This window comes from Tachypleus tridentatus, chromosome 7 (assembly GCF_004210375.1).
Source record: "Tachypleus tridentatus isolate NWPU-2018 chromosome 7, ASM421037v1, whole genome shotgun sequence".
In the NCBI taxonomy this organism is placed as follows: domain Eukaryota; kingdom Metazoa; phylum Arthropoda; class Merostomata; order Xiphosura; family Limulidae; genus Tachypleus; species Tachypleus tridentatus.
In genome coordinates this window covers 305,686-331,807 of record NC_134831.1, presented here as the reverse complement: position 1 = coordinate 331,807, position 26,122 = coordinate 305,686, and the positions used below count along the sequence as shown (strand labels likewise).

The window sequence follows — 26,122 nt, the reverse complement described above, 5'->3', positions numbered from 1 at the left end:
CTCTAATATATCTTTGCGTGTACTATATTAACAGACGTAAAACAGAAACAGTGCAAATCAACACTTTTCTTCTAACAAACGTAAGTTTCTTTCTTGTGGTACAGCTATGAATTTTTAAATTGCCAAGTGGAGTTCGGATCCATGTAATACCACAAAGGAGTGACAGTCAAATTCTTAGCTTGGAAAGTGGGTGTTAAAGATGCTGCTCAATATCTGTCTTCACTCTGGTTTGTAGTTAAGAATTATGGACTAGAACCATATAATCTAAGCAGCTTTGCTATACATACATTTTTATTTAACTCCATCTGCGTTGCATCCCACACATAAAGTCAAGAAGTTCATTACTGCTACATGAGCGCCTTTTGTGTGAAAATAACAAAAACTTAAAGTTAGGAAAGAGTTATTTGTTTGTCCTATTTAAATAAATGTGTAATTATATTTTTACACATTTAAACCGATAAATTAATAACTGTAGCACATCACACACATATATCATTGGTTTAACAGTTATCAACGTATAATTCTTCACTCAAACCTTATGAGCTGGTTCGTAGCATGTTCTATCATTTTCCACGTGGATTAGATCTTTTTTTCTCTTCCTGTCTTTCTGTCCTCAGGAGAAAAGGTGGCAAGTCTTCTTTGAAAAAAGGTGATAATGGTAAAAGTCGTTGTCGAGATTTCCTTGCATAAAATATCCATTTTAAAAGATATATTTAGAATTATAATCACATTAAATAGCCCACCGCTAGTATAGCAGTAAGTCTACGTATTTATAACGCTAAAATCAGGGGTTCAATTCCACTCGTTGGGCTCAGTAGATAGCCCGATGTGGCTTTGCTATAAGAAAAAAAAACCACACGCACACACATTCAATATTAATCATATATTTTCAATGTAATGGAATATGTCCGGTCTTTTCGTTTATTTATTTTATCGTTACCAAAGTGTTTCACCTTTTGTAACTAACTGTGGTTGATATAAAAAATTATGATGACGAAATGTGCACGTGAAGGCGAGCACGTTTGGAATGGTTTCTTCAAGTTTGTTCATGGTGAGTGCAAAATTATACGGTCGTTCGAAACGGTTATAACTTAAGTTTGACAGTTATGAATGAACGAAGTGTTATACTGTCTACTAATAACAGTACTATAAATGGAGCTATGATTATTTCAGCGAAACAAAACAGAAAAGTATTTGGAGTCAAACCAACTCCACGGAAAATTGGAAATCAGATTCCTGCTGAAATACTGGAAAACCAAGAATTAAAATCAGCCAAAAAAGTTATACCAGACAATTATAATTTTGAAATTGAAAAAACGATTTGGAGAATTAAACAAGCAGGTGCCAAGTTAGTGGCATTGCAATTTCCAGAAGGACTTCTAATGTTTTCACTAGCAATTGCAGATATTCTTGAAAAATTTACTGCAGCAGAGACTATAATTATGAGTGATGTTACATATGGCGCTTGTTGTGTAGATGACTTTTCGGCCAGAGCATTGGGTGCAGACTTTATGGTACACTATGGACATAGTTGTTTAATACCAGTTGATGTAACAAAAGGAATCAAGATGCTTTATGTATTTGTTGACATTAGAATAGATACGGTACATTGCATCAATACGATACAACATAATTTGAGCCCGCAAACTTCTATTGTACTAATTAGTACGATTCAGTTTGTTTCGACGCTTCATGCTGTAGCAACAGATTTGAGAAGTAAGGGATACAATGTTAAAATACCACAGAGTAAGCCTTTGTCTCCAGGTGAAATATTAGGATGTACTGCACCTATTGTTAAAGATTTTGATGTGTTGATCTATCTTGGTGATGGAAGGTTCCACTTGGAGGCAGCCATGATTGCTAATCCGTCATTGCAAGCATATAGGTACATAAGTTTAAAATATTGACTTTATGTTTTTTAACTATGATTTATTTTTGACAACAGATATTTAATTTAGAGGATTTTAAGTCGAATTTTAGTAATTGGGTGGCATTTCTAAGACAATGCACTATACCAGCGTTTTACATATATAAGGAAGAATATATTTATATCAACAAAACTAATTTTGCAACATAAGAAGCTCTTCCCTTATCAAGCTAGTTTTGTTTAGATTTCATGAGAATTTTATCAACTAACCAATGCATTTTAATGTAATCCATCTTGAAAATTTAATTATTTTAAGGTTTGAAGGTTTGTATTTACCTCTACTTTAGAAAGTTAGAAAAAATCTAAATAAATCAATTAGGAAAGAAGGCCTAACCAGTTTCATGAACTACCACATCTAAAGCCTTTTCTTTTTGGTTTATCTACTTATTGTCAGGTGTCAGCATATATCTGTGAAATAAAAAGTAACCAGCTCTAACATTTAGATGCTGTTAGATGCATTAGTTCACTGGATTTGTAGCATGTCTTTCACAGTGTAGACAGAAATTATGATTTTAAATGAGGATGGAAATGTCTCACCCAAATATTTATTTATTTTTAATTACTTTTTTAAAGACATTTTGAAAGTTTGTTTCAAAGTGAGAACATAATAAAGTTGGTAGTTTAGTGATTGTAACTTGTATTTTTCAAAATGAGAAATTACACATTGTTTCATAAAATTTGCATTCTATTAGAAATAAATGGTTTTATTTCAATAAAACAATTGTTGAATACATTTTTCATTGGAATACAAGAGAATGAAATTTTCAAGAAATGATTGGAGAATACAAAAAACATATAGAAAAACCACAATTCTGTCTGAAAACAAAACAAAAACTGACAATTTATGTAAAGAAAAACTTAGAATAATTGCCCACAGTTGAAATATTCAAAAAGCTTCTTGAATATTTATAAACAGAAAAATTTTGGTGGTGGATTTCATTTGATTACTGTATTTAAGTTTTATAATTTTTCACAAAGTATGTATCCTGTGCTTTGTCAAAGTAGTGTTGAATTTTTAAGTAAAGTATCAAATTTTTGCAAAAATCAGTATTTATGAATAGTAATGCAACATGAAAAGTTAGTGTATTTTAAATTGAGAGTCAGTAATCATGGAGGTGAGACATTGTCCTGAACCATTTTAGATGTGATACCGATATATATCTTTGGTAGCATTGTAAAGAAAAGATTAATCTGAGTTAATTAAAATGAATGTAATCTGAAGACATGTCTTTCTCTTCCAAAATACAACATAGGTAGGTCTGTGTTTTTAAAGTTCCAGTTGATTAAAAAAAAGTGTACTTACCTGTTAATTCATACATTTGTTCTGTTTATAGTAACTTTTGGTAGCGTGTTCAGAAAAATGTTTTTAATGACCTAATTGGGAATTCCACAAATCCTGATATGTGTTAGAAAAATCCTAATGCATAATTCAGGTCTATTACTAAACTCTTTCAAAAAGTACATGCAGTGTCGACTTATTGTAGAATAAAAATGACTGCATGTTTAGGTGATGTGCTATAATCATTTTTTTTTTAATAAGTGTGCAGTATATCAGTGTTGTGTGTGCATTTTTATTTCTGTATATGATAAATTACACAAGTTAATTCTGGTTGCATTATTAGCATTCTGTTTTGTAAAGTTACTAAGTTTTCAATATTAGTAACATTGTAACTTGCAAGAAGCTAACAAATTTATTTTGTAGTAAAACTTCTCATTAAATTAAAGTTTTCAAGAAATGTTAAAAGTTTAGACAGTTGAGAATAACCTAATTTTGTGGATCATCTTATGAGTTTAACGTGAGGCTGAAGTGTAAGTTAAATATGCCAGTATGGCTGTGTGAAATCAACTTAGTTTTTTTCTTCTTTATGTTTAGAATTCTACATTAAATTGATAGAATTTGAGGTATTAATTGCAGTCAGTATCTTGGACAAGAGATTTGGTCAGTCAAGGATTACAAAGATGTAATTTTAGAAGGATGTGGTTCTGTCCAAATGAAAGGAGTGGAATCAGTTTTTGTTTTGTGAGAAATGGGGTGAAAGTAAAAATGTTGAAGTTAACAAAGACATAGTGTTTAAGTTGATCATTCTAGGAAACAAATATTGCTAGCATTTTCTGAAAGCTTCTAACTATAGTGGCACTTGATCTTACCACAGTAGAAAAGATGTTTAAATTTGTTCTTTTAGTGAGGAAAACATGATGAAAAATGTTAAATGGTATTAGAGATGATAATGAGATTAGTTTATTGCTTTTATTGAAATCACTTGTGACATTTAATTTGATCCCAAGACTTAGGAAAGTGAACTTTTAAAGAAATAAACAAAATAGTTTGAGGGAATGATCCGATTTGCTAATTAGAATGGAAATATTTAAATGAAACAAGAGATAGTTTTGTATCTCAGAACAGTTGGTATGAGTACTTACACTTTTATTGATAAGCATAAAACAGTGTTTTGACCTTCCTAGGTTAACAAGGGATAATTTTCATAGTTTGGTCACGCCAGTGGGAAAATAATTGAATTCTATCCAAAAGATCATTCCTGAGCAAATGACTAGGGAACTTAAGTTATTAATAATTTGAGGAAAAATCAATTCTGAAGAAAAGTGTTCAATTCTGAATGATGGTTACAAGATTTGAGTGAGTAAGGTGGGGAGGGATGCTTCAGTGTTGAGATATGTAAATATGTTTTTAGTATGCAAGACCTAGAGGGATTATTTGTTACATAAAGAGTGTTTGTTTTTGGATAGAAATAGAATCCAATTGGAAACCTGAGAAGCACTTGACTTTCAAATAGGTGAAGTGAGTCATAGATTTTATCTGGTTAAAATTTCAGTTAAAAAAATTACGAGGCAATTGCTTTACAAAGCTATCTTGAACCCATCTGGAATAAGTGTTAACTTTTAGACACCTCATTAAAAGAAGAATGTTAAGCTGCTGGAAAGAGTGCAGTGTAAAACTACAATGCTCGATAGAAGTTTTGTGAGAGCTTCAGACATTATTTTGTCTATGGAGTGATGTAAGGCCTACCAGAAACGTCTGGTTTGCAGAATGTTAAGGTTTGGTAATTACATCTTGAATATTAGAAATAAAAGTAAAAAAAACTAGGAAGAGTGGAAACCTGGTCTAACACTTGGAACATTTTACCTACAGATGTGTGTACTGGTAGTTTGGATCTTTCACAGTTTTATTTGCTAGATATATGAATGTGAATAGTTACTTACTAGGATGTCCCTCTGGTGGAGCAGTGGTATGTTTACTGATTTACACAGTTAAAATCTAGTATTTAATTCCCCACAACAGACAGAGCACAGATAACCCAATGAGTGGCTTTGTGCTAAAAACAGAAACATTAACAAGCTATCTTGACACATTGTTAGGTTATTTTAATTATTTGGACTGTCTTCAGTTGGCTGTTTTTATTTCAAAAGAGCGGAGGTCTGAATAATAGGTTCATTCTTCTTAAAATTGTATTGAACATGTGGTGCACACATATAAAAACAGAAAGGTTACAAAGACAATTCTCTTTTATATATAGCAGATTTCCTGAACCGTGAGCAAAAATATAAAGTTATTTAGTATTTGAAAATCTAAAGTTTTTTGTTTTTTTCCAGATACAATCCTTATGATAAAACGTTTACTCAAGAGCTGTATGACTTTGATGCAATGACAAAAATTAGAAAGGATGCCATACAAAAAGCAACCAGAGCTGGGACCTTTGGTCTCATTCTTGGCACACTAGGTCGGCAAGGGAGTCCCAAGGTGCTCCAAAACCTACAAGAAAAACTGAAACAAAGTACCAAAGAAAGTGTCATTATTCTGTTATCTGAAATCTTTCCTGACAAGTTAAAATTATTTGAAGGGATTGAAGCCTGGGTCCAGGTTGCATGTCCAAGATTATCTATTGATTGGGGTTCAGCATTTAATAGACCTTTGTTAACTCCCTATGAAGCAAATGTTGCAGTGAATAGTGTTGAATGGAAGGACAATTATCCTATGGATTTCTATGCAACAGGGAGCTTGGGCCCATGGACACCAAATCACAAACCGTCAGCAAGTACAAAAGATGAAAGCTGTGGCAAATGTGCTACTTGTGAATGTAAAGAGAAAAGAGAGGAATAAATTAACCATTGTGATAGGAATGTGAACACAATAATGTGTATAATATGCTCATGAAAGTAAACTAGTTTTAGTCCTTAATAATTAGAACCTTAACTTAATTCTCCTAAGGTATTTAATCATAAAACAACTTTTCATTTGGTTCTGGATTCACAAACGTGATGTATATTTATTAGTATATAATTACTTTTTACTGTGTAAAATAAACAACATTCTCACTGTACTGTTATCAAACTACATTGGGCATTGATATATGCTTAAAAATAATTTAAGACTGTTATTATAGTTACTGCTTGAAAGGTTCATTGCATTAAGTTTAATTATATGCAGAACTTCTAGTTCATCATGAGATAATTGTAATATTTTTGGTTCCACACAGTAAAGTTTAAGAAATCATATCAAGCAACCCTCCTTCAGATTATTCTTTATTTAGTAATGCCACACATCATGTCTTGGGCATCATTTTGAAGCACACCAGAAAGTTTAAAAACACTAAAAGTTATTTTTTAAAGACTTAATGCTTACTTTCTAGGAAAAAATAGGTCTAAGATGTTGTGTAAATATCTGTCAGAGTATTGGTACTAAACACCTTGATGCAGACTTTAAACATCCAACATAAATGTCAGACTGTTTGTAATTACCAAACTTTACATTGAAGTAAAATTATAAAAATCGTAAAGTTTCTATAATGCTTGAAAATAACTGACCCTTGTATATTTTGAAACTGATTTTCCTTGTCACAACCAAAGTATCATACATCCCAATTATCAATCAGTGATTTTGTGTAGTATTTTAGATGCATGAAGATCAAGTTGAAGAACATTCATTTTATTTTTTGGTTTAAATTCATATTAACTTTAAATTTTCTAAGTCAGTTTAATAACTGTATTTGTATTTTATCCTTGCATCAACCGTGAAGATCTGTTTACAAGTTGTAAGTAGCTGTTGCTGTTAATATATTAAACTTCATTACTGTATTTGGATTTAACATGTAAAATGTTAGGGTTAAAATAAATCTGAAAATATTTCATATGTTTACTAGTCTTAAATATCTGATGTGACTGCTGTGGTAGTTATAGTGCTAATTATTGTATAGTTGTTCAAACAGTAAAATATGTACTAATCAAAGAATGGACACATTTCTAAATATTCCTTTGTACACAAATTCTTTATCAATGTTTACTTTTATTTTAAATGATTACATGAAAGTCATATTTACTGTAAATGGTGCATTACATTTACCAAAAAAAAAAAACCCATCAAAAACTGTACATAGTAGTCACTTCTCTTGGATGTAGTTTAGGTTTGGCCCGTATAATCTACATTGTATACATACATAATGCATATCTGAGGGAATTCAATAGTGTAGATCAGTGTTTTCATGCAATGGATAGCATACAATCTCTGGAGTTAAAAGCTATTATCAAAATACCCTATTTATGAATAACAAAATTGATGTATTGTTACCATCACGTCATCGTGACACACGACAAGACTATTGTCTACTGCATATTTAAACTGGTCTAGTTGTTGAATTTTATAACACTGTACCTACCTGTCTCTCAAACACAGTCATCAAAATAGTGGAAGTGACTTTTCAAACAACCAGAATACTTAAGTAACCTAGTTTTATTTGTCAATAAAAAAAGAAAAAAAACACTTACACAGAAGACTACACCTTTATAAAAAAAAACCTTTTTACTGAAGCATCAGATAATAATACACAGAACTTACTAGTTATAACTATCACTGCAAAACTAAAGTTGCAAGTAAAATTATGTAATAAAGAAACTGAAACAACAGCAAGTATAAATATTTCTTTCAGGGTTGGAACTTAGGTAAATTTTAGACTAACTTTTGCTGAAATGTTGTGGTTTTGCAAACAACCCTTACAAAACTAGCTAACTAAGGAAGAGTTTGTTTTGTTTCTGGGAAGTCAGTAAAATTAGTCAACTTAAGTACATAAATATTGAAGTAAAATTACAAAATGAGTTGTGCACTTTTTAGTTTACACTCATACACTTTTCTGTCATTCTGATTATGTAGGAATTTAAAAATAATGAAATACTTCCAAGAAATTCTTTAGAGCAAATTTTAGGTTTCAACTCAATTTCAATGCCCCACATTTCACTCTCAGTTTTCTCTCTTGTGCGACAAATAAAATCAAGTATTGGTTTACTTGGTTTTGAAGTAGCCTTGTTAATTATCTGTTGTGATATATATTGTTCTAATTCCAAAGGATCGTTAATATCAGTGGGAACAAAGTCAGCTTTGTGCTTTTTTCTAGCTTCCCACGTACGATAAAATGCTTTACAGAAAATTTTTAGGAGTGTTTTTCTGGAATCTGTTGAGATATTCTCACTTGAGGTTGATGCCATGGACTCCTTATTGGTCTGTTCTCTTGAAGCTGAACTCTGAGAAGTAATTGCAGATCCTGAGGTTATTTCATTGCTTGTTTCTTGAGTCTCTTCGTTACTTTCTTCACTTTCTCCTTCTTTCCAATTTTCGTCTACTTCCATGGCAGATGCACCAAAAATCAATTCTTCAAACTCATCCCATTCTGTGGGTTCAGCAATGTTATCAGTTACATTGCTTTGCTCAAAATGTTCCTCTGATCTTATTGGATTGTGATGCTCTAGTTCTTTCTTTGTTTCATTATCATGCGTCACACACAAATGTTTGGATGAACGCTCGTCCGTTTCTGTGTTTGCCTGCCGTCTCTTATCACGAGACTCTCCATATTTTTCAGAAGGCTGCACTTTTTTTTTTTTTAGCCAACGTGTCCTCATGTAGTCACGAACCTTGCATTCAAACATCAGTCCTTTCTGAAAGACATCTAAGATAACATATGATGTCTTGTACATCCACAACCTCCATAAGTTCCAGTCTGAAAGATTTCCTGGAGGCAGACTTTTAAAACAAAAATGCATTTTGTATGGTTGGAACTGAATACTAAATGTTACTGTACCCATAGTAACATTGAACTGTGAGCCTGGCACATATGATTTTATCCTGTCCGTGTACTTCTCCAGATCAAAAAGTATTGGAATACCCCACAGTTTGGAAGCACTATTGCTGTTGCTACTAAAGCATTGAGATTCACAAATAGTTTGTCCTTGCTTCATTTTTTGTACAAGTTTAAGTAATGAATCTTCAGTTACATTTGCTGCAATACTGTGGTTCAAGTCAAATGGGTCTTGAATAGATAGTGGTGCCACCTATAAAGATAAAATGTTACTAATTTTGAAAACTAAAAAAGAAATCTTCAGTTTTAATGTTTAAAATATCCTTCAAATTCTTTTTATTACAAAAAAACAATTACTGAACAAGTGATAAATGTTTTAACAAGATGATTATCCATTTATTTTAAAGTACTCCACGAACATAAAAATAAACAGCATGTTTCTTGTTTTCCTAACAATCAAGTGTATACAACAGCAGATGAAATACATATACTACTTACTAGGCCTGCAGAAAGGTACGAAAAGAATGTTGAGAGATACCTTTAAATATTTTGTTTCTCAGACAAAGGGCCTGGCAATTAAAAAAAATTATTTTTAAATGTCCTTGTGTTTTTAATTTTGTGTGTATGCAAACAAACCTGCAGGCTAACAAACTTCTTACACTCTAAAACAATAATACAATAAAACCTTCATTAATATTTCTTTAGTATTTGTGGGGTATAAAATAGTTCAAACCACTTTAGAAATAAACAAAATCCATGTTGAGTTTTAACACATGCATGAATAATATTATTTGTTTCATTGCATTGTAACCAATCCAGACAACTATTTTTTTTATATATATACAGTTTGAAAACACAAGGAGTCAATAGTTTACAGTATAAACACTTCTTTTTTGGTTTTAAACTTGATCAGATTAAGCTGTGGCTTCAAGCTATTAATCACAATCAGTCTTATTTGAGGGTTTACCATTTGGAGTTCAAATAAATCAACTGAAACCAATAATGGTTATTTCAAAACTTTGACAGTAAAGTACACTCTACAAAACTGATATTTCTACTTTGTCAATTACTACTAATAATAAAAAAACCTAAAAATAATAGGGAACAGAATGTATCAACAATGATATATTTACTATATCCAGTGCCTAAAAGACCTTTTGTATAACACTAATCATTTATTTATCACAAAGTTTTGTTAAAAGAAACATTTGGTAGGAATGCTAACAACAAAACTTCATCAATATTGGTAAAGGTGTACCATGTAAAATCATGAGACAGTAGACTTAACTAGCAATAAATTGAAAGTCTTATCACTGAAAACAACAGTCAACATGCTCTTATTACCTTAACACTAATAGAAAAGGAAATTTGACAAATAATTATTACAGATATTTTATGAACAGAACAAGATAAGTATAGTTATTGGCTTTAGAGTTCTAAATGTAAAACCTTACAATAACTCAACAGTCAAATATAATTCAGATTTTAAAAAAAGATTGAAAAGAATATTACTTACCACAAAATGACCCAAGTTTGGAAAGATCGTGGAAAACTTTTTCTTATCAAACACTTGCCCAAACCTAGGAGAAATCACCCATTTTTTGAAGTCAAAGGTACTATAAAAGCTAAAAAATCTCTTCAGCAACTCCTCTGTAAAAAAAAAAAAAAAAAAAAGAGTGAGAGAGCTTGAAATAAAATGTTTAGAAAACAAATTATAATTCAAAGTTTCAAGACAAACATATGGAAAAAAACTGAAGAAATATTACAGACAATATTTATATGATGAAACATTTCAAGTACTCCTTGTTGCTAGAAATCAATAACATTAAAAATGATTAAGAACCAAAAACTCTAGATTTACCTTACTTAGTTAACAGCCTCAAAGCTATTGTGATTTTATTTAATATTTCAGGATGACAAGTATATTACGAACTTGTCAAACAGTATGTGAAAGGACTTTCCAAACAGCTAGAGTTTATTCACAGTAAAACTAGCATGACCCACTTCATATGGCTGGAGTAATAACATTTGGCAAGCTTTATATTAATTGCAAATAATTAATGATACTATGCATTATGAAATCCAAATTTGTCTTGAAACATTCTGGATATTACTGAAAATATTATAATCCAGGTTAAAAATCTCCCTTTAAGTTTGTATTCAAGTCAAAATTAATCCATAATGTTTGTTGACGTTGAAAACAGTAATGTTACATAATAACAAGTTAATATTTTGTAAATGGTTTACTGTTAAAAACATATCACAGAAGAACATAACACATGTTCTTGTGTTTTACAATCATAAGTTTCAAGCTTTTGATAAGCACAATTTTATAGAGTTTTAATTAACTATTTCAAATTGTTTGAAAGACCAGTGGTAAGTTTTGGTCCAACCTTTGCACAAATGCTATTTGAGTGCTAAGTTGTCCTTAACTTAGTAGCAATAAATCAGAAGAAAGGCAGTCAATCAATATCACCTATTGATGACACTTGGGTTAGTCTTTCCCCAATGAATAGTGGGAGTGACCAACACTTATAATGACCCAAAACTGAAAGGGCAAGCATGTTCAGTGAGAGATATTCAAACCTGTTGCCCACAGACTAAGTTGATCTCCCTAACCACAAGGCTAGACTTAAGTGCTAAGTAAATTAAAATATTTTACAATTAATTCTGGGAAGAAACATTGCTTACAAAATGTATTAGAGAGAGTCAGTAAGCAGTCTATGAGATGTGCTGATAAATCAAATAAAAACTAATCACATCAAACATTAACTGTTCAAAAAATAAGGGTAAATCATGAAATTATTAATATACAACAAGACTGCTGTAATTGGAAAGGTGATTATTGCAAAGAAAATATTGTAAATGTTTGTATTTCTCAGTAAATAAGCAAATATATCTGGTAAACCTGAAAGAACCCAGTGGAAAGCCCAGTTCAAACAGAACACAATTACACAAAAGCAAAAACCACTCCTGTGGCTAGAGAAGAACTTATGGTAAGTTTACATATAGTGACAAATGATTAGTTTTAAGGTTTTATCCCACCACTAAAATAATTGTACTATATAATAGTTTCTTTACTAAAGAAGATAAACAAGACCAAAAGGTAATATTAATTTGTATTTCTACCTGCTGGTCACTGTATACCAATGAAATGCTTCATTATTTATGCTCAGGAATATATTTTATTTAAGGTAAAAATTGTGAAGGTATTTCTGGAACACACTGTATTCTTCATGATGAAAAGAATCCTACTTGAAGTAAAAATGTATTCTAAAGACAGCTGGCATGGGTATTAAAACTTGAATTAATATAAAGAACAGAACAAAATTTTGACTTTCTTAGGTTAACCTGTTTGTTAACATAAGGTAAAAGTGTTGTTCTATACTTTATTTTGATTAAAGTTCTAATACCCATACCAGCCATCTTTAGAATACACTGTATTTTTCTTTTATAACTACATCTCTACAAACATGAAAGATAAAAGTTATTTTAAACTCAAAATAAATAATAAAAATTATATCTTGATCACCTATTTTGGCAAACTTTCATTTCAAACACATCACTTACCTCCACTTAATTCATTAGCTGATGGACTGATTTTGGAAGGATCATTACAAAATGCACAGTCTATGCCATCCACTTCTCGAGTATCATCTAAACAGAATAATTACTTAACTTCATACATTAATAAAACAAATATGAGATACCTCACTATTCTTGTATAAGAGTATTAACAGAAACAGACAAAATGCTTTTGTATTCAATTCATAAAAATACAAAAAATACATAACATCTGTCAATACAGAAGAATTTCATTGAAAGTTCTAGCAAACTAACTTCTTGTTTTCTCTAAAATCTTACAAAAACTAAGTATTTATCAAATATTTACATAGGCACTAGGACAAGTTTTGTTAAGACCCTGATTGTAAAATGAATAATTAAAACCAATTTCAATAAGTAAACATTACCAGTTTTTAATGCTTTACCCTTTCATCAAACTAGTGAAATTTCCACCAGTGAAACACTTATAAGATTATTTAGTACACATAAAAAAGAAGTTTACAACTAAAAAGAAATTAAAAATCTCTCACAACATATGACTCTAAGATGCCATCTTTAGGTAGCCATGCTTCCATATAATATTTCAACTAGGTCACTGTTTAGCATTTTACACTCATTCAACTTGTATGTATCTCATTCTAACTTTTTGTTACCAATTTAGAACTTTTACTGGAGACTTAAAAAATTTGTCTAAAATTTCAAAATTCAATAGTCTTCAGATATTAGCAACTGGTCATCTATTAGTCCTTGGATAAAACTCTTATACAATGAAGTTTTTATTTATTTATTTAGTAATCACTTAAACATTAGAACGTTCTCAAACGTGACATTAATAACAACTAGACCATGAATACTGTTTCAGTTTTAAAATATTCTTGACTGATAATATATAATTATGTTATTAAAAAAAAGAAAGACAACAATTTAATTTTTTTTACTACCCTGTACACTGTACATGGTTTTAGTTAAATAACTGCCAAAAGTCAGTTAATATCCATGTTTTAAACATAAAGGCCAAAACAAACAAGTTTTAAAAATGTAAGAAAGTGAATTTACAGAAGAAAATAAAAAGTTTTTTTTTCCCCTAACCATGAAACAAGAAATAGTTTTTATTTCATGTAAAATATAAAATTAAAATATAGTTTACCTGTCAAATTCCTTAGTTCTAATACTGATGGTAAGACTGGTGGATCACAAGACTGCAGGAAGAATATGATCATCCAGTTGAATGCATAGCTGGTAAGTTTGTGGCCAGAGCAAGTTAATATAAGTCTTTTAGCCCAGTAATGAAGTGTCATAATCAGAGGTGTGACTCGTGGATCCAGCAGGCCATAAAGCCTCAACAAATGACTATTGTGAATAACTAGGCTGATGAAGACACAGAAAACACATTTAAAAGAAAGGATAACAATAATTATTGTATTATTTAGAAGCGGTTTAGTAACACACTACTTTAATTGCAAAAAATGAAACTTAACTTGAAGCTTACTTTTTTACTCACCTCATTTTTCAATACCCTGTACAAGATTAATTATGAAAAAAATGCTTATATCAAAGTTCAAAAGCTAAATTACACATAGTAGCTCAATGATAACTCAAATATTTTGACAGTATGAAATTTGTTCAACTAAGTAATAATAAAAACACTCAACATTCTAATAACAATAATAAACACAAAATATTTTTATTTGATGCTTTAAAAGGTTACTCTTCACACATTCTGTGCCTTTGATTTTTCATTTTCTAGTAGATTCATATTTTTATTATCTCATTAATGTTTTTTTAAAGTTTTCTTTATCTACTCAAGTACTAATTGTTATTTTTGTGTATTATTTATAACAACCATGTAAAATAAGTAACAGAAATCAATATTTTCAATTATTTTTACTCTTCAAGTAATCAAAACATTCCTTTTATGATTAATCATTTATTAATTCAAGGTAGTCTATTGTTATGACTTACAATATTAAAACTAATTAAAATTAGCATTTCTGATTGTTATTTCTTTTAACAACTCCAACTACCTAATTATCATGACAGAATAATCCATTGTAACCTATTAACAAATAAGCTTGGCAGGTGATCAATTAGCAAATTCCACTGTTTGGCCAGCTTTATATTACAGCTTTCAGGCTTGGAAGGAAATGTGGCAAATTTTCCATCACCAGTACAAGTATTTGGCCAACAACAATAATATACTCTTATTTTATGAATATTGTAACAGCATTCAGAACATAACTTCAAGTTCATGTTAAAAATCTGATAAAGGTATCTAATTTAACACTACAACCAGATATGATAAAACTCACTACGTGTAACACTTAAGATGCTGGATATAGCAATTACCACACCCTTACTGTTAAATAAAATATTTTTTACAAATCCAATTAAGATAATTACAATGCTCCATAAACCTTACATAGTAGGTGCTTTAATTCGCCAATTACAGTGTTCTATGTTTTGCTCATTTAATAGCAAGTGCTTATTAAGGAAATAATAAGGTACAGTTTATAACAAATATAGATGACACTTCCATTATAAAATATCACACAGTTAATTAATTCTGCAATAACTGCTCTTAATGGAAGTAATCTAAAAAAAAAAAGAGACAACCCTAAAACTGCATTTTAGTTGAAATTCGATGATTGATACTGTTATTAATGTGTATGTCATGAGACTACATTAATTTGTCATTAGTTCCTTCACGTTTTATTACATTTAGTCAGTATCATAATCAGCCAACAACAGATATTACGATGCTAAGTGCTAATTCTTTTAACACAGATGTTTGACATTTCATTGAAATATCCCCTTGGGTAAGGGACACACCACCTATCATAGTTAACAAAGAAAATAAAATGATGTAATTTTAATGACCTACTGGATGAAACATCGACACCATTAAAGTACCAAAACTAAACGACTAATAAATTTTTTTAATTCTCTGTATTACTACCACAAGTAGAAAACTTATGATATGCTAGCATATTACAGCCCTACGTAAAACAACAAACAAATTGTAATTTCTCAAATTCATAATTAAGTACAGAAAACCAACCTGCTTTTAGAAGAAATGTCACAATGCACATTAAAGCCAGAGTGCAGGAAGTGAATAATTGGACAACGTTTACTTGGGATAAACAATACATTTCTACATTTTGGAATCTTGCGTATTACTTTAATTATGAACTTTAACTGCATTTCTTCAGGCATCTTGTGAAGTGTATCAGCAGACACCAAACCACTCATAATATCATGTACAGAAGGTAAATCTCCACACTTTGAAGTGTCAGATGAACTGAAGTCCTGAGGAAGATTTAGAAAAAATATTAACTTTTAAAGCAAACACATAATTTGTAACCTGGGAAAAAATGTAAGCACTATAAACCTGAAAGAGTTGGTGAAATCAGGAATCTTGCAACACAATTCATAATAACATAAAAACTTATTTTGGCTGGTTGTGGATACCTTAGCTTTCAAATCTCAGAATGAAACAAAAAATACTCAAATAAAAAGGCCTTTTCTTCCCAATTTTTTATGTGTTTTATGTTTCTAAATATTTTAATCACTTTAAGAAAAAAATGTCAAATTTAATTACTATAAAAATAATACCATAATCCTGAATGCTAATTATAACAATAATTTACATTTTTTTCATAAGAAAACTATCTGTTTTTATAAAAGAAAAACGTTAAATACTTTTAAAACAAGTATTAAATAATTACTTAGTAACACACATAACAATAACTTCATATCAACCATTTCTTGTTAGGGCTATTTTTATTTTATAGTCATTGTATCTAATACAAATGGTTGAGTGCATTATATTTACTCTCTATTGAAGTTTTGTCCATGATTTTAAAAAGCCTTTACTGAGTCAAAGTGAAAGACAATTTTTGAATTAAGAACAATTATACTTCTTGTTCATCTTACAATTTATACATTTCATATGTGTAGTTTCAAGAATATCCTAAATGAATATTAAATTAGTTTTATGTTGTGGTAAAACTTTGCACTTACCTCTTAGTTTCTGTACCCTAACAACAATAAAGATCAACAATGTACAGTAAAATGAGAATTTTAAAATTGTAAAATGAAATAAACAATTTGATTTTTTATTCTTTAAATGCATCATTTGTAAGCATATTTTTAATTATCTTCACAATTTCAAATGTTAAATTTTTCACATCTGTTTTATTTTATTATTTTACCAACTGGCTTTTTCCAAGAAAGCAATAAATTACAGTAGAAACAAATTATCAGCTTTATATAAATGGAAGTACTTCGTAGCATAAATTACGTCAACATTTGCACTCAGGCATTTAATTCACTAGGCCTCCCTCTCTTCTTTTTTTTTAACCCAACTATGTTGTTCACACAAAAATTAATGTGCCTTATGCATTTTAGATCATACAAAATACACCAGTTACTACTACAATTTACATGACTTTCTAAATAAGCTACAAATAAGTTAGTGCTTGGAGCAACAACTGCTAAGTGCAGATCACCTAATTCTTCTCAACTCCTAACTTTTGCAACAAAATTAAAAAAGATGAGTGTAAGTTCAAAACACATGGGAAAAAAAGCTCTTTCTATTGGTTATAAACATATCCATCAAATATGACAAGATTGAGATAACTACTTGGAAAGCTATGGAGAAACGGGAAGAACTTTCTTGGTTGGTTTGACAAATTTAGAAATCAAGAAGGCACGAGATTTAAACTTTATAGTGTTTGTCATAATAATACAGTTTGTGTTCAATTGGTTGGACTAAAAGCTACATTAGGGAGGAGATAAACTCTGTAAGAATTCAGGCAGCACAGATACTTTACAAACAACTGAAGATTAAAAACTTCAAGTAATTTCTTTTGAAATTAAGAATTTCAAACTTGTAGATGATATAAAAATTGAAAATACAACAATTTTTAATGCCAAGTTTACTGACATATATTAACATTCAAAATTTAAAAACTTTATTATAACTGTGCAAGACATCAGGGCAAGCTCAATTTAATCCAGACATGTGTACACAGTTAAAACATTTTAAAATCTCACCACCCCATTACAGTACACATCACCAGATTCAATCATACTCTATCTAATGCCAATGGATCTGGAGAGTTGACTTGTGGCTTAGTTTCCATTGAAAATAGCTGTCACGTAATGTTGCCATATCCAAAGCATATCGCTGCTTCTGCAGGCTTTCTATAAGTCATCTAGTATATAAAGATTGTCACTCAGCAACAGTTTAAACAGCATAATCATGCAGAAATACATACAGGCTACAACTAACAACTTCATTAAAATGTCTTCATAAAGAATAACATGAATAAGGGTTTCATTCATTAGCTGACTGAGGTACGCAACATACATCCTTTGTACCTCACTTGCAGATGGAGTTACTTCTTGAATATGTTGCATGCTGTTGCTGGGACACATGGACAGTTTTTGCCATTGACTATTTTGTTCACAGATTCTTACCTGCTACAAGACACCACACTGCTTACCATAGCTAGACATGAATTGTTGCAGCTTTCTCTTCAAATGGTCCTGATTCTTCACGTTGAACAATATTCCTTTGTCTTCCAATGCCACTAAACACCAGGGATATCCCCATCTTTTAAATCCTCAAATTGAGCAAATCTTTACAACCCAAGTGTTTAAGTATTCTGTGTCAAAAACGACCATTACATACCCTTTCTAATAAAGTTAAATCTTTGACGACATGACACTACCTACAAAATTACAAACAATGTCAAAATACGGTTCTGATACACTATATTTTACAACTTTGTAATTAGCTTTAGTCATCAGCAGATTTAATGATTCATACATCCAAGATTGTTTTAATATGTAACACACCCAATCCTGTAGTTGCTGCATATTGTGGTTATTGAATTACCTGCTTGATCAGTACGAATTCAGTATTGATGGTTTGAAATGGTAAATCATATCCTAAGCTACATACTAAATTGTGAGGGCAAGAAAAACAAACAAACAAAATACAAAATCTTTTCACAGTGCTTCTATATTACCTTATTTACCAAATGATTAATGTCTAAAAACATATCAATGTCACATGTCTTAATTCCAAATCCATTGACACTTGATCCATAAAGGCATAAAGTACATCCTGGAAAATATTCTTGCAGGGCATCCTGAAGAAATCTACAAAAATTCTCTCGTTCAAGTATTTCTTCCTTAGACAACTTCAAGGTGTTTCTCAACATCACCATCTGGTTATCCATCTTGTGAAAAGAAAAAGTATAAATACTGAAGTGTCAAACTTTAAGATCTGGTATTACATGACCAGACTTTGACATCTGGTATTACGTGATCAGACTTTGAAATAAAAAACAAGTTTCAGCTTGACCTTTTTTATGAATTTAAACAATGACTCTGTAATCATCATAATTATTTCTAAATACATAACTAGGGTGCAGGACTTAATGTGTTCAGTTTCAACAATACTAAACAATAAAATGGGTTTAAAACCTCCCTGAACTGCCTTACTCTTTCTATTACTCCAAGGTTATTTTCACTATCCAAATAATTGTATTATACATAATGATTAAAAACAAAAAGGAAATCAAATAACACTAATTTTTCTTTCACTTTAGCCTCCCACACATTTTATCCTTCAAGCAAAGTCACTGTTTAAAACTCTGTACTTGAGAAATTCACAAAATAACTGGAGCCTTAGATTTGGCCAGGATTTGCAACAAATTAAAAGTTAAGTTTTATTATTACTTTCATGTACTAAAAGCACGCAAACAACACTACATCACCAAGTTCAATTTACAATGAAAATAAGCTTAGATTTACATGAAATTTCTATTATACACATGCAAAAAGTGATAAACCTAACCTTCATGTGTAGTACTTAGGTAAATGTTTCCAAAATTAGACAAAGTTTCATGAAGAAAGATGTAGATGCACTTCATAAATAACGATGTACAGCTGCAATAGTATTCACTAGTATAAGCCATGCCATATCACACAACATGTTTAGCTCCTGTACATTTGGTTAACAACATTTTCAAACATTCAACAGTACAATTCTGCTATGAATGCCCTAATAGCTAGAGGATTGTATTACAATATATACATATATATATATACATGTTAAAAATTAAGTACAAGAAAGCAAAGTGCACATATCAACCAAGATCTCCAAGTGTTGACAACAAAATTTAAATTCAAGTATTCTAAAGTAACTGGAGCATTTTTTCCTTCTCACATAATGCATATATTTATCCTCCTTACATCAATAAAAATCCCAATGTTTTAGTACCAAATAAAACTTTTGGATTTTCTCTTAAGTGAAATTTAAGTTGTTTTTTTACTGCAATACAAGACAAAAACTCACTACTCACTGTGTCCTCAGAAATGAATTTATCCACCAGAGTTTTGTGATCTACAGGTACAGAAAATGGTTTTGATCCGAGTAACTCTGCTCTTTTATAGAGACTATCTGACTTCAGTTTCCGTGGTTTCACTTGAAGTTGATAACGATGAATGATAAACGAGTTTTTCATACCTAAGGCTGCAGCTACTGAACTTTCATTTTCAAATTTCACAAAGGCAAATCTTCTCTTTAATGAGGAAGTTAATAAAAGTGAAGAAACATGTATATACTATCAAGCATTCATTTTAACACAAATAAATCTCAGTTTATAATCTTTTTTATAAATTTTAAATTAATTACGGAGATAAATATATTGTTTATAATACTACCTAAGACATATAGAATTGTCAGAAAACTACAAATAAACATGCAACTTACAAGTAATATAGATTAATTTCCATTTTATAATTAATAATTTCAGTAAAACACATTTTCAGAATTTCTTTATTGCTTCTTCTATTGCAATAAAAAATATTTTCAATAACCAGCCAGTTAGTAAACTTGTAAAATCTTGCACTATTAACCAACTAACTAGAAAACAAATGGAACTAGGATTATATTTATTATAAACAGACTGGTCTTAATCAGAGCAATATATTAAAAATACATCAACTGATCAAACAGAAGCTTTTCTAATAGCTTATCATTTTAATACTACAAGTACAATAGCCCTATGAATAAGCACAGAACTGCAGGACATTCAGTGAGAGGTTATTAGTAAACGAATAAAATGATAATTAAAATACTGCACCAATAAAGTACAGAATGCCCCAAAATAATCCTACTCTTGTAGAAAATCAGAGCTCTTCAGATTTCTGCTCATTTTTAAAATTCATACATTTAGACATTGGATAATTACTTCCAGTCACATCTGATATTTTAATAAACTTCAAAGTGCCTGATTACTGAAAAGTTACAAAATAACAATTCTACACATTCCAACTCACACAAATGATGCCCTCAGTAACCTGCAAATGTTCATGTACAGGTAACAATTTAAACTAACAAGAATACAAGCATCAAGTGTGACCAGAAGCAAACCATAAATTCTATACTCTCTCTTACATAGTCAAAAAAGGCTACTACTCAAAGTACACTTGGCAATACAACTGCTTTTTAGTTAAAATATAAAATTGTGAAATGGTTTTGCTTGATGAAGTGTCTACATATAACATAAAATATTAACATTTTTTGAGTAGGTACATGAAACCAAAGAAAGAGAAATTTATGTTGGATTAAAAAAATTACAAGAATTTAAAAAGAGAAGTGACTTTGACAGACAATGGCCTTTTCCATCTCACTTTTTTAATGTTCTAAACACCATTGTAACAGTTAAGAACTTTTATAATATGCAAAAAAGTATTTCTAATGGTTTGTGGGATGTGTCACTTAAAAAACAAACAAGCTTTTAATTGTCTATACCCTTGACAATCCTAAACTGATAGTTTCTGTTTGCACAGACAAATAGGTTATGGCAGGCCATGCATTTCAAAATACAGCTTAATAGTTTTATTGATAGCATCAACATCACACTGCCAAATTGCATGCCCACATAAATGTCCAGTACTCAAGTGTTAGGTGGATCAAAAACTCACACAGAAGTAGAAAACTTACTTTATTCAAAGATGGAAGTTTCTTCCAATGACACACAATCTGTTATTTGCTTTAGATGTCATTTAAACAACATACCTAACTGAGTACTGAAGCTCACAGTTTTGTTGCTCAACATTCCTACATATTTCTTAAGATACGAACTTCTAATTGCAATTTCTTGATCAATCTAATAAATTGACGATGTCTTCACAAATAAAATAAAGTCATCTCAGCATTATGTGACTTTTAGAATGACCAGATTTCCAAACCACAAAACTGGGATGGACTAGCCCACATTTCAAAATGTTTCTTTTGTTTTTTCTTGGCAGTATTATTCATATGTTCAATCTCCTACCAGATGATATTAAAAACACAGCTTTACAAACAATGCACTCAACTTTGATATCCAACTCACTTGTCTTTAAAAAGTGAAACTGCTTTCAAAGTACCAGGGAAAACACACTTTCTTTTCAGTATTTTGACATTATGATAAATTAAACATTTTCAATAATAAAAATATCTCAGAGAACTGTCCATAACATTTTATCATTCACCCCATATTCACCAAGTGATAAAGGTCTACTATAGTATTGCTAACTAACAAAACCTACACAGACCTTGGTTTACCACCATGCACAGATAAAACTTGTGAAAGAGTTTAGCAGCAGCAGAATTATAACAATCAACAAGTTAAGTATTCCTATTATATTTGTGACATGATATGAATAACAGTTTAATGTCTTCATCATAAAACTGTGATATTTTGAGTGCCCCAAAAACTTTTTAGAACATTGAAAAAACAACGATAAAATGCGACTCCCCAACAAAACTACAATGATCTATGCTAAAACATTAAACCAAGCTTCCCCCTTCCTGCACTTAAACTCTCAAGTGGAGAGTAACATTACTAAACAAGATATGCTAAGATAAGGTGCTATGGCTAGAAATTGTAGTTTTTGGTTGTCTTAAGAGAGTTAATACTTCATTTTGCACAATAAAACAAATCAATTTTAGTGAAACAAAAAACTCTTACCATTTCCTTGTCAATAATCACTTGTCTCACTTTTCCTATCTTGGAGAAAAAGTCACTTAATTGCAACTCATCCATGTTTGGAGGAAATCCTTCAACATATATAGTTCTCTGGGCTTCTTTCTCTCGCTGATGTTTGAAAGCAAGATTGGCTATGTGTTTCTTACCACTGTAATGAGTTTTCCTATTACCTACGTTTTGTAAAGTATGAACTTAATATTAGAAATATACTTCAAGAAGTGAAAATCAGCAAGTTATTTATAATGGATTGTCTGAGAAGTTTTTTAAACAGGCATCTTCATTACTGACAACATTATTAATGTCACTCATAACTGGATTAAGTTTAGAAAAGTTTGTATCAATGTTGAAATGAACAGTACTTCAATATTATAACAGTTATTAATTTGTGTAGATAAAACGATAAGTGACTCCTAACCATAGACAATACTACATTTATACAATACTTTAGTACCCTAGGAAACCCAATAAAATTATCTGGTCTTAGGGTCCTAGCATAATTCTTATTTATGCCTAAACACAAAAACTGGATTTAGAGCATAGAGGGACATACACTGTTCTGGTTTTGGTTTGGTTTGTTTCAAATTTCACGCAAAGCTACTCGGGGGCTATTTGTGCTAGCCATCACTAATTTAGCAACATAAGACTAGAGGGAAGGTAGCTAGTCATCATCACCCAATGTCAAATCTTGTGCTACTCTTTTACCAATGAATAGTAGGACTGACCATCACATTATAACACCTCCCTGACTGAAAGGGCAAGCATGTTTGGTGTGATGGAGATTAAAACCCACAACCCTCGGAATATGAAGTTGAGTGCCGTAACCACCTGGGCATGCTGAGTCTGTTGTTCTGGGAAGAACCTTGCTTCTTTTGTGTTTTTTTCTTATAGCAAAACTGCATCTGTCTATCTGCTGTGTCCACTGAGGGGAATCAAACCCCTGATTTTAGTATTGTAAATCCATAGACTTACCAATGTCCCAGTGGGGGATGAAACTCATGTTAAATTTAGTTTTATAACAAAGCAATGCATATATCAATCTGTTGGTTTTCAGGAAAAATGAACAGAAAAAAGAATAAACCAACTTAATGTTAAATAATATGTGCCTTATGTGAAAACTTCAATATAATTGTTCTTAAATGGAGAGAATTTGCATTTCTGCACTAAACTGCCAGCAAATTGCCCCCTGGTGACATGTTTCTTCAAACAAAGCTTGTTGAAAGTTAATTAGCTGAATTGTTTCAGAATATGGACCTCTGGTTCAGTAAGAAAATAAAGACCTACCCTTTGTTAACCTGAAGATGACATAAGAAGGTTGAAATGTTGTTCTGTACTTTATTAGTAAAAGTGTTAATACCCTTAATACCCATACCAGCCATCCTGAGATATATTTTTACTTCAAGTAAGCTTTTTGTAATCACAAAAGACCTACCCCATAACTCATATAATTAGTTTTACAATGTCTTAACTGACTTAAACAAAACACACAAAAAATCCCTACATATATAATTTACTTTCTAAAATATTATGCAAAAGATGAGTTTATTTATATAAAAGTAATAAATGGTCTTGAACCTAAAACTTGTAAAAATAATTATACAGATACTGATGTGCGTCTTCTTTACTACAACTATTCATACACTCGTATTCTGAATATATAGCTAAGAAAAAACAATGGTAATAAAGCATTTCAGGTTTATCAGGCCTACTTGTTTGCCAACTATTATACATTTCACTCATTGTTCAAGTTCTCCTATCTACCAATGAAATAATCATGGACTTAAAAATGTTTTCAAAAACTATTTTTGAATAAGTTTTGATGAAACCATAAAAATTCCACCCTCAAGTGTTGAAGAGAGAGTTGAAACTGCAACAATTACATGCAGCACAACTCTGTGGCGATCGTAATTGATACAAAATGTCTTTTATTTATGCAAACATTCACTTTTGCATGTCTGTAAACAAGTTTTATTCCAATAAAACTTCCAAACATCTATTACATTTGTTGTTGTTTATTTAAAGAATCCAGAAATCCAGCCACTTCTCACAGAGTTACTGATGACCATGAAATACTACTCGTACATTAACAGGTTTGTAACTTTATACTTCAGATTTGGTATCTGCATAGTCAAAAACAGTGTTTGTCTTATTATTCATGCAACGGAAAACATATACACACACACGTCACAACTTCCTTTTTTCAGGGTTTTTATTATCATAAGAAATAACAAGAAACATTATAAAATATACTTTATTTCCTTTAGGAGTTATGTTATTTTCCTTACTAATGTATTCATTTCCTTTCCAGTGTTCAATGCGACTCGGGGCATATATTAGCACAACAAAGAATAGTTTCTCTAGAAGTCGTTTTTCACGCACTTTCAACTTCAAGTAAATAAACTCATTTATCCAGAGTCATCATTTTTTAAAACAAATTACTTGACATTATTTTGAATCAGCAGCGTTTGGAATTTTAATTTTATGCAGTGATAACAATTACTAGTATTATCAATATCACATTGCATTATTATTGGAATAGTACACTCTGTTACTTGCATATTTAACGATATTATTTTGATACCCCGTTACTTACTTTACTGTACTTACTTTCCCCAGATGGTATAAATAAATTACAAATGTCGCACAATTCTTGATTCATAATAAAACGATAGTAGTCACTAAACAACAAAAATAAAATTTAAATGTAATATGGAACGAAATACACGCCTACTGCTGCGCACACAAAAATATTTTGATAACACTGGCGTTATGTCACAGGTATTTTGCCCTCTACAAGGAATTTTGTTTAACAATGTTTTTCGCGCTGAAATTTTATGATCATATACGAAAGAAACGTCCAGCGCGTTAACTAAAAAACAACAAGAGTGAGCAAAAATACAAAATTAATTTAATAATAACTGCTCAAATTTAGAAACAAAAAATTCATTTTAGTATGTGTTCACTATTAAGTAACATTGATTTTTGGTTGAGCAAGATATCTATTTAGAATCAATCTAAAATGAGCTTGATAATGAAAATATCTAACAATAAATGTATTTTTTTTACCGTTTATAGAGATTAACTGAAAGCCTTCTCTAACTGGCGAAGTATGATAATACGTCATTAAATTTCTCGCCCCTAGTGGCACGACAATGATTTTTAACGCTAAAAATTAGGTTTCGATACCCGTGGTAAGCAGAGCGAAGATAGCTCAATGTGTACTTTTGTACTTAAACTACAAATAAATTTATCTAAGTTATAATTACTATGTTCAACCCACCAACGACTCAATGGAACATTCAATAGCTTATAACGATAAAAAGTCGATATTCGGTGGTTGCAGTTGCCAGAGCACAAATTGCACACTGTATAGCTTGGTTGTTAAAAATAAAACAATTGGACCCAGTGACATACATATACTCTTCAAAAAAAGAAACGCAAAAGGGATATTTTTTATTTTAAAGAGAAATATATGTACTAACATTACAAGCTCATAGTATGTG

At 30.6% G+C, this 26,122-nt stretch overlaps 2 protein-coding genes across 5 annotated transcripts; one reads left to right on the top strand and one right to left on the bottom strand.

The window, feature by feature from the left end:
• Positions 1 to 986: 986 nt before the first annotated feature.
• Positions 987 to 7,071, top strand: Dph1 (diphthamide biosynthesis 1). The gene is made up of 2 exons (XM_076509868.1): positions 987 to 1,885; positions 5,537 to 7,071. Exons 1-2 carry the CDS (start codon positions 1,107 to 1,109, stop codon positions 6,042 to 6,044), a joined length of 1,287 nt encoding a protein of 428 aa, XP_076365983.1. The 5' UTR covers positions 987 to 1,106; the 3' UTR covers positions 6,045 to 7,071.
• A 122-nt stretch (positions 7,072 to 7,193) lies between these two features.
• On the bottom strand, positions 7,194 to 25,428 carry LOC143254948 (poly(A) RNA polymerase, mitochondrial-like). Of its 4 annotated transcripts, none has more exons than XM_076509863.1 (9): positions 25,227 to 25,428; positions 22,605 to 22,792; positions 19,947 to 20,165; positions 18,606 to 18,818; positions 15,629 to 15,876; positions 13,718 to 13,938; positions 12,577 to 12,663; positions 10,523 to 10,656; positions 7,194 to 9,259 (listed from the first exon to the last, which is right to left on the bottom strand). In XM_076509863.1, exons 1-9 carry the CDS (start codon positions 25,276 to 25,278, stop codon positions 8,045 to 8,047), a joined length of 2,577 nt encoding a protein of 858 aa, XP_076365978.1. In that variant the 5' UTR covers positions 25,279 to 25,428; the 3' UTR covers positions 7,194 to 8,044. The 4 variants fall into 4 exon arrangements, with proteins under 4 accessions (XP_076365978.1, XP_076365979.1, XP_076365980.1 ...); XM_076509864.1 differs by having other exon boundaries at positions 18,615 to 18,818; positions 25,227 to 25,392; XM_076509865.1 differs by having other exon boundaries at positions 25,213 to 25,382.
• Positions 25,429 to 26,122: the final 694 nt, after the last annotated feature.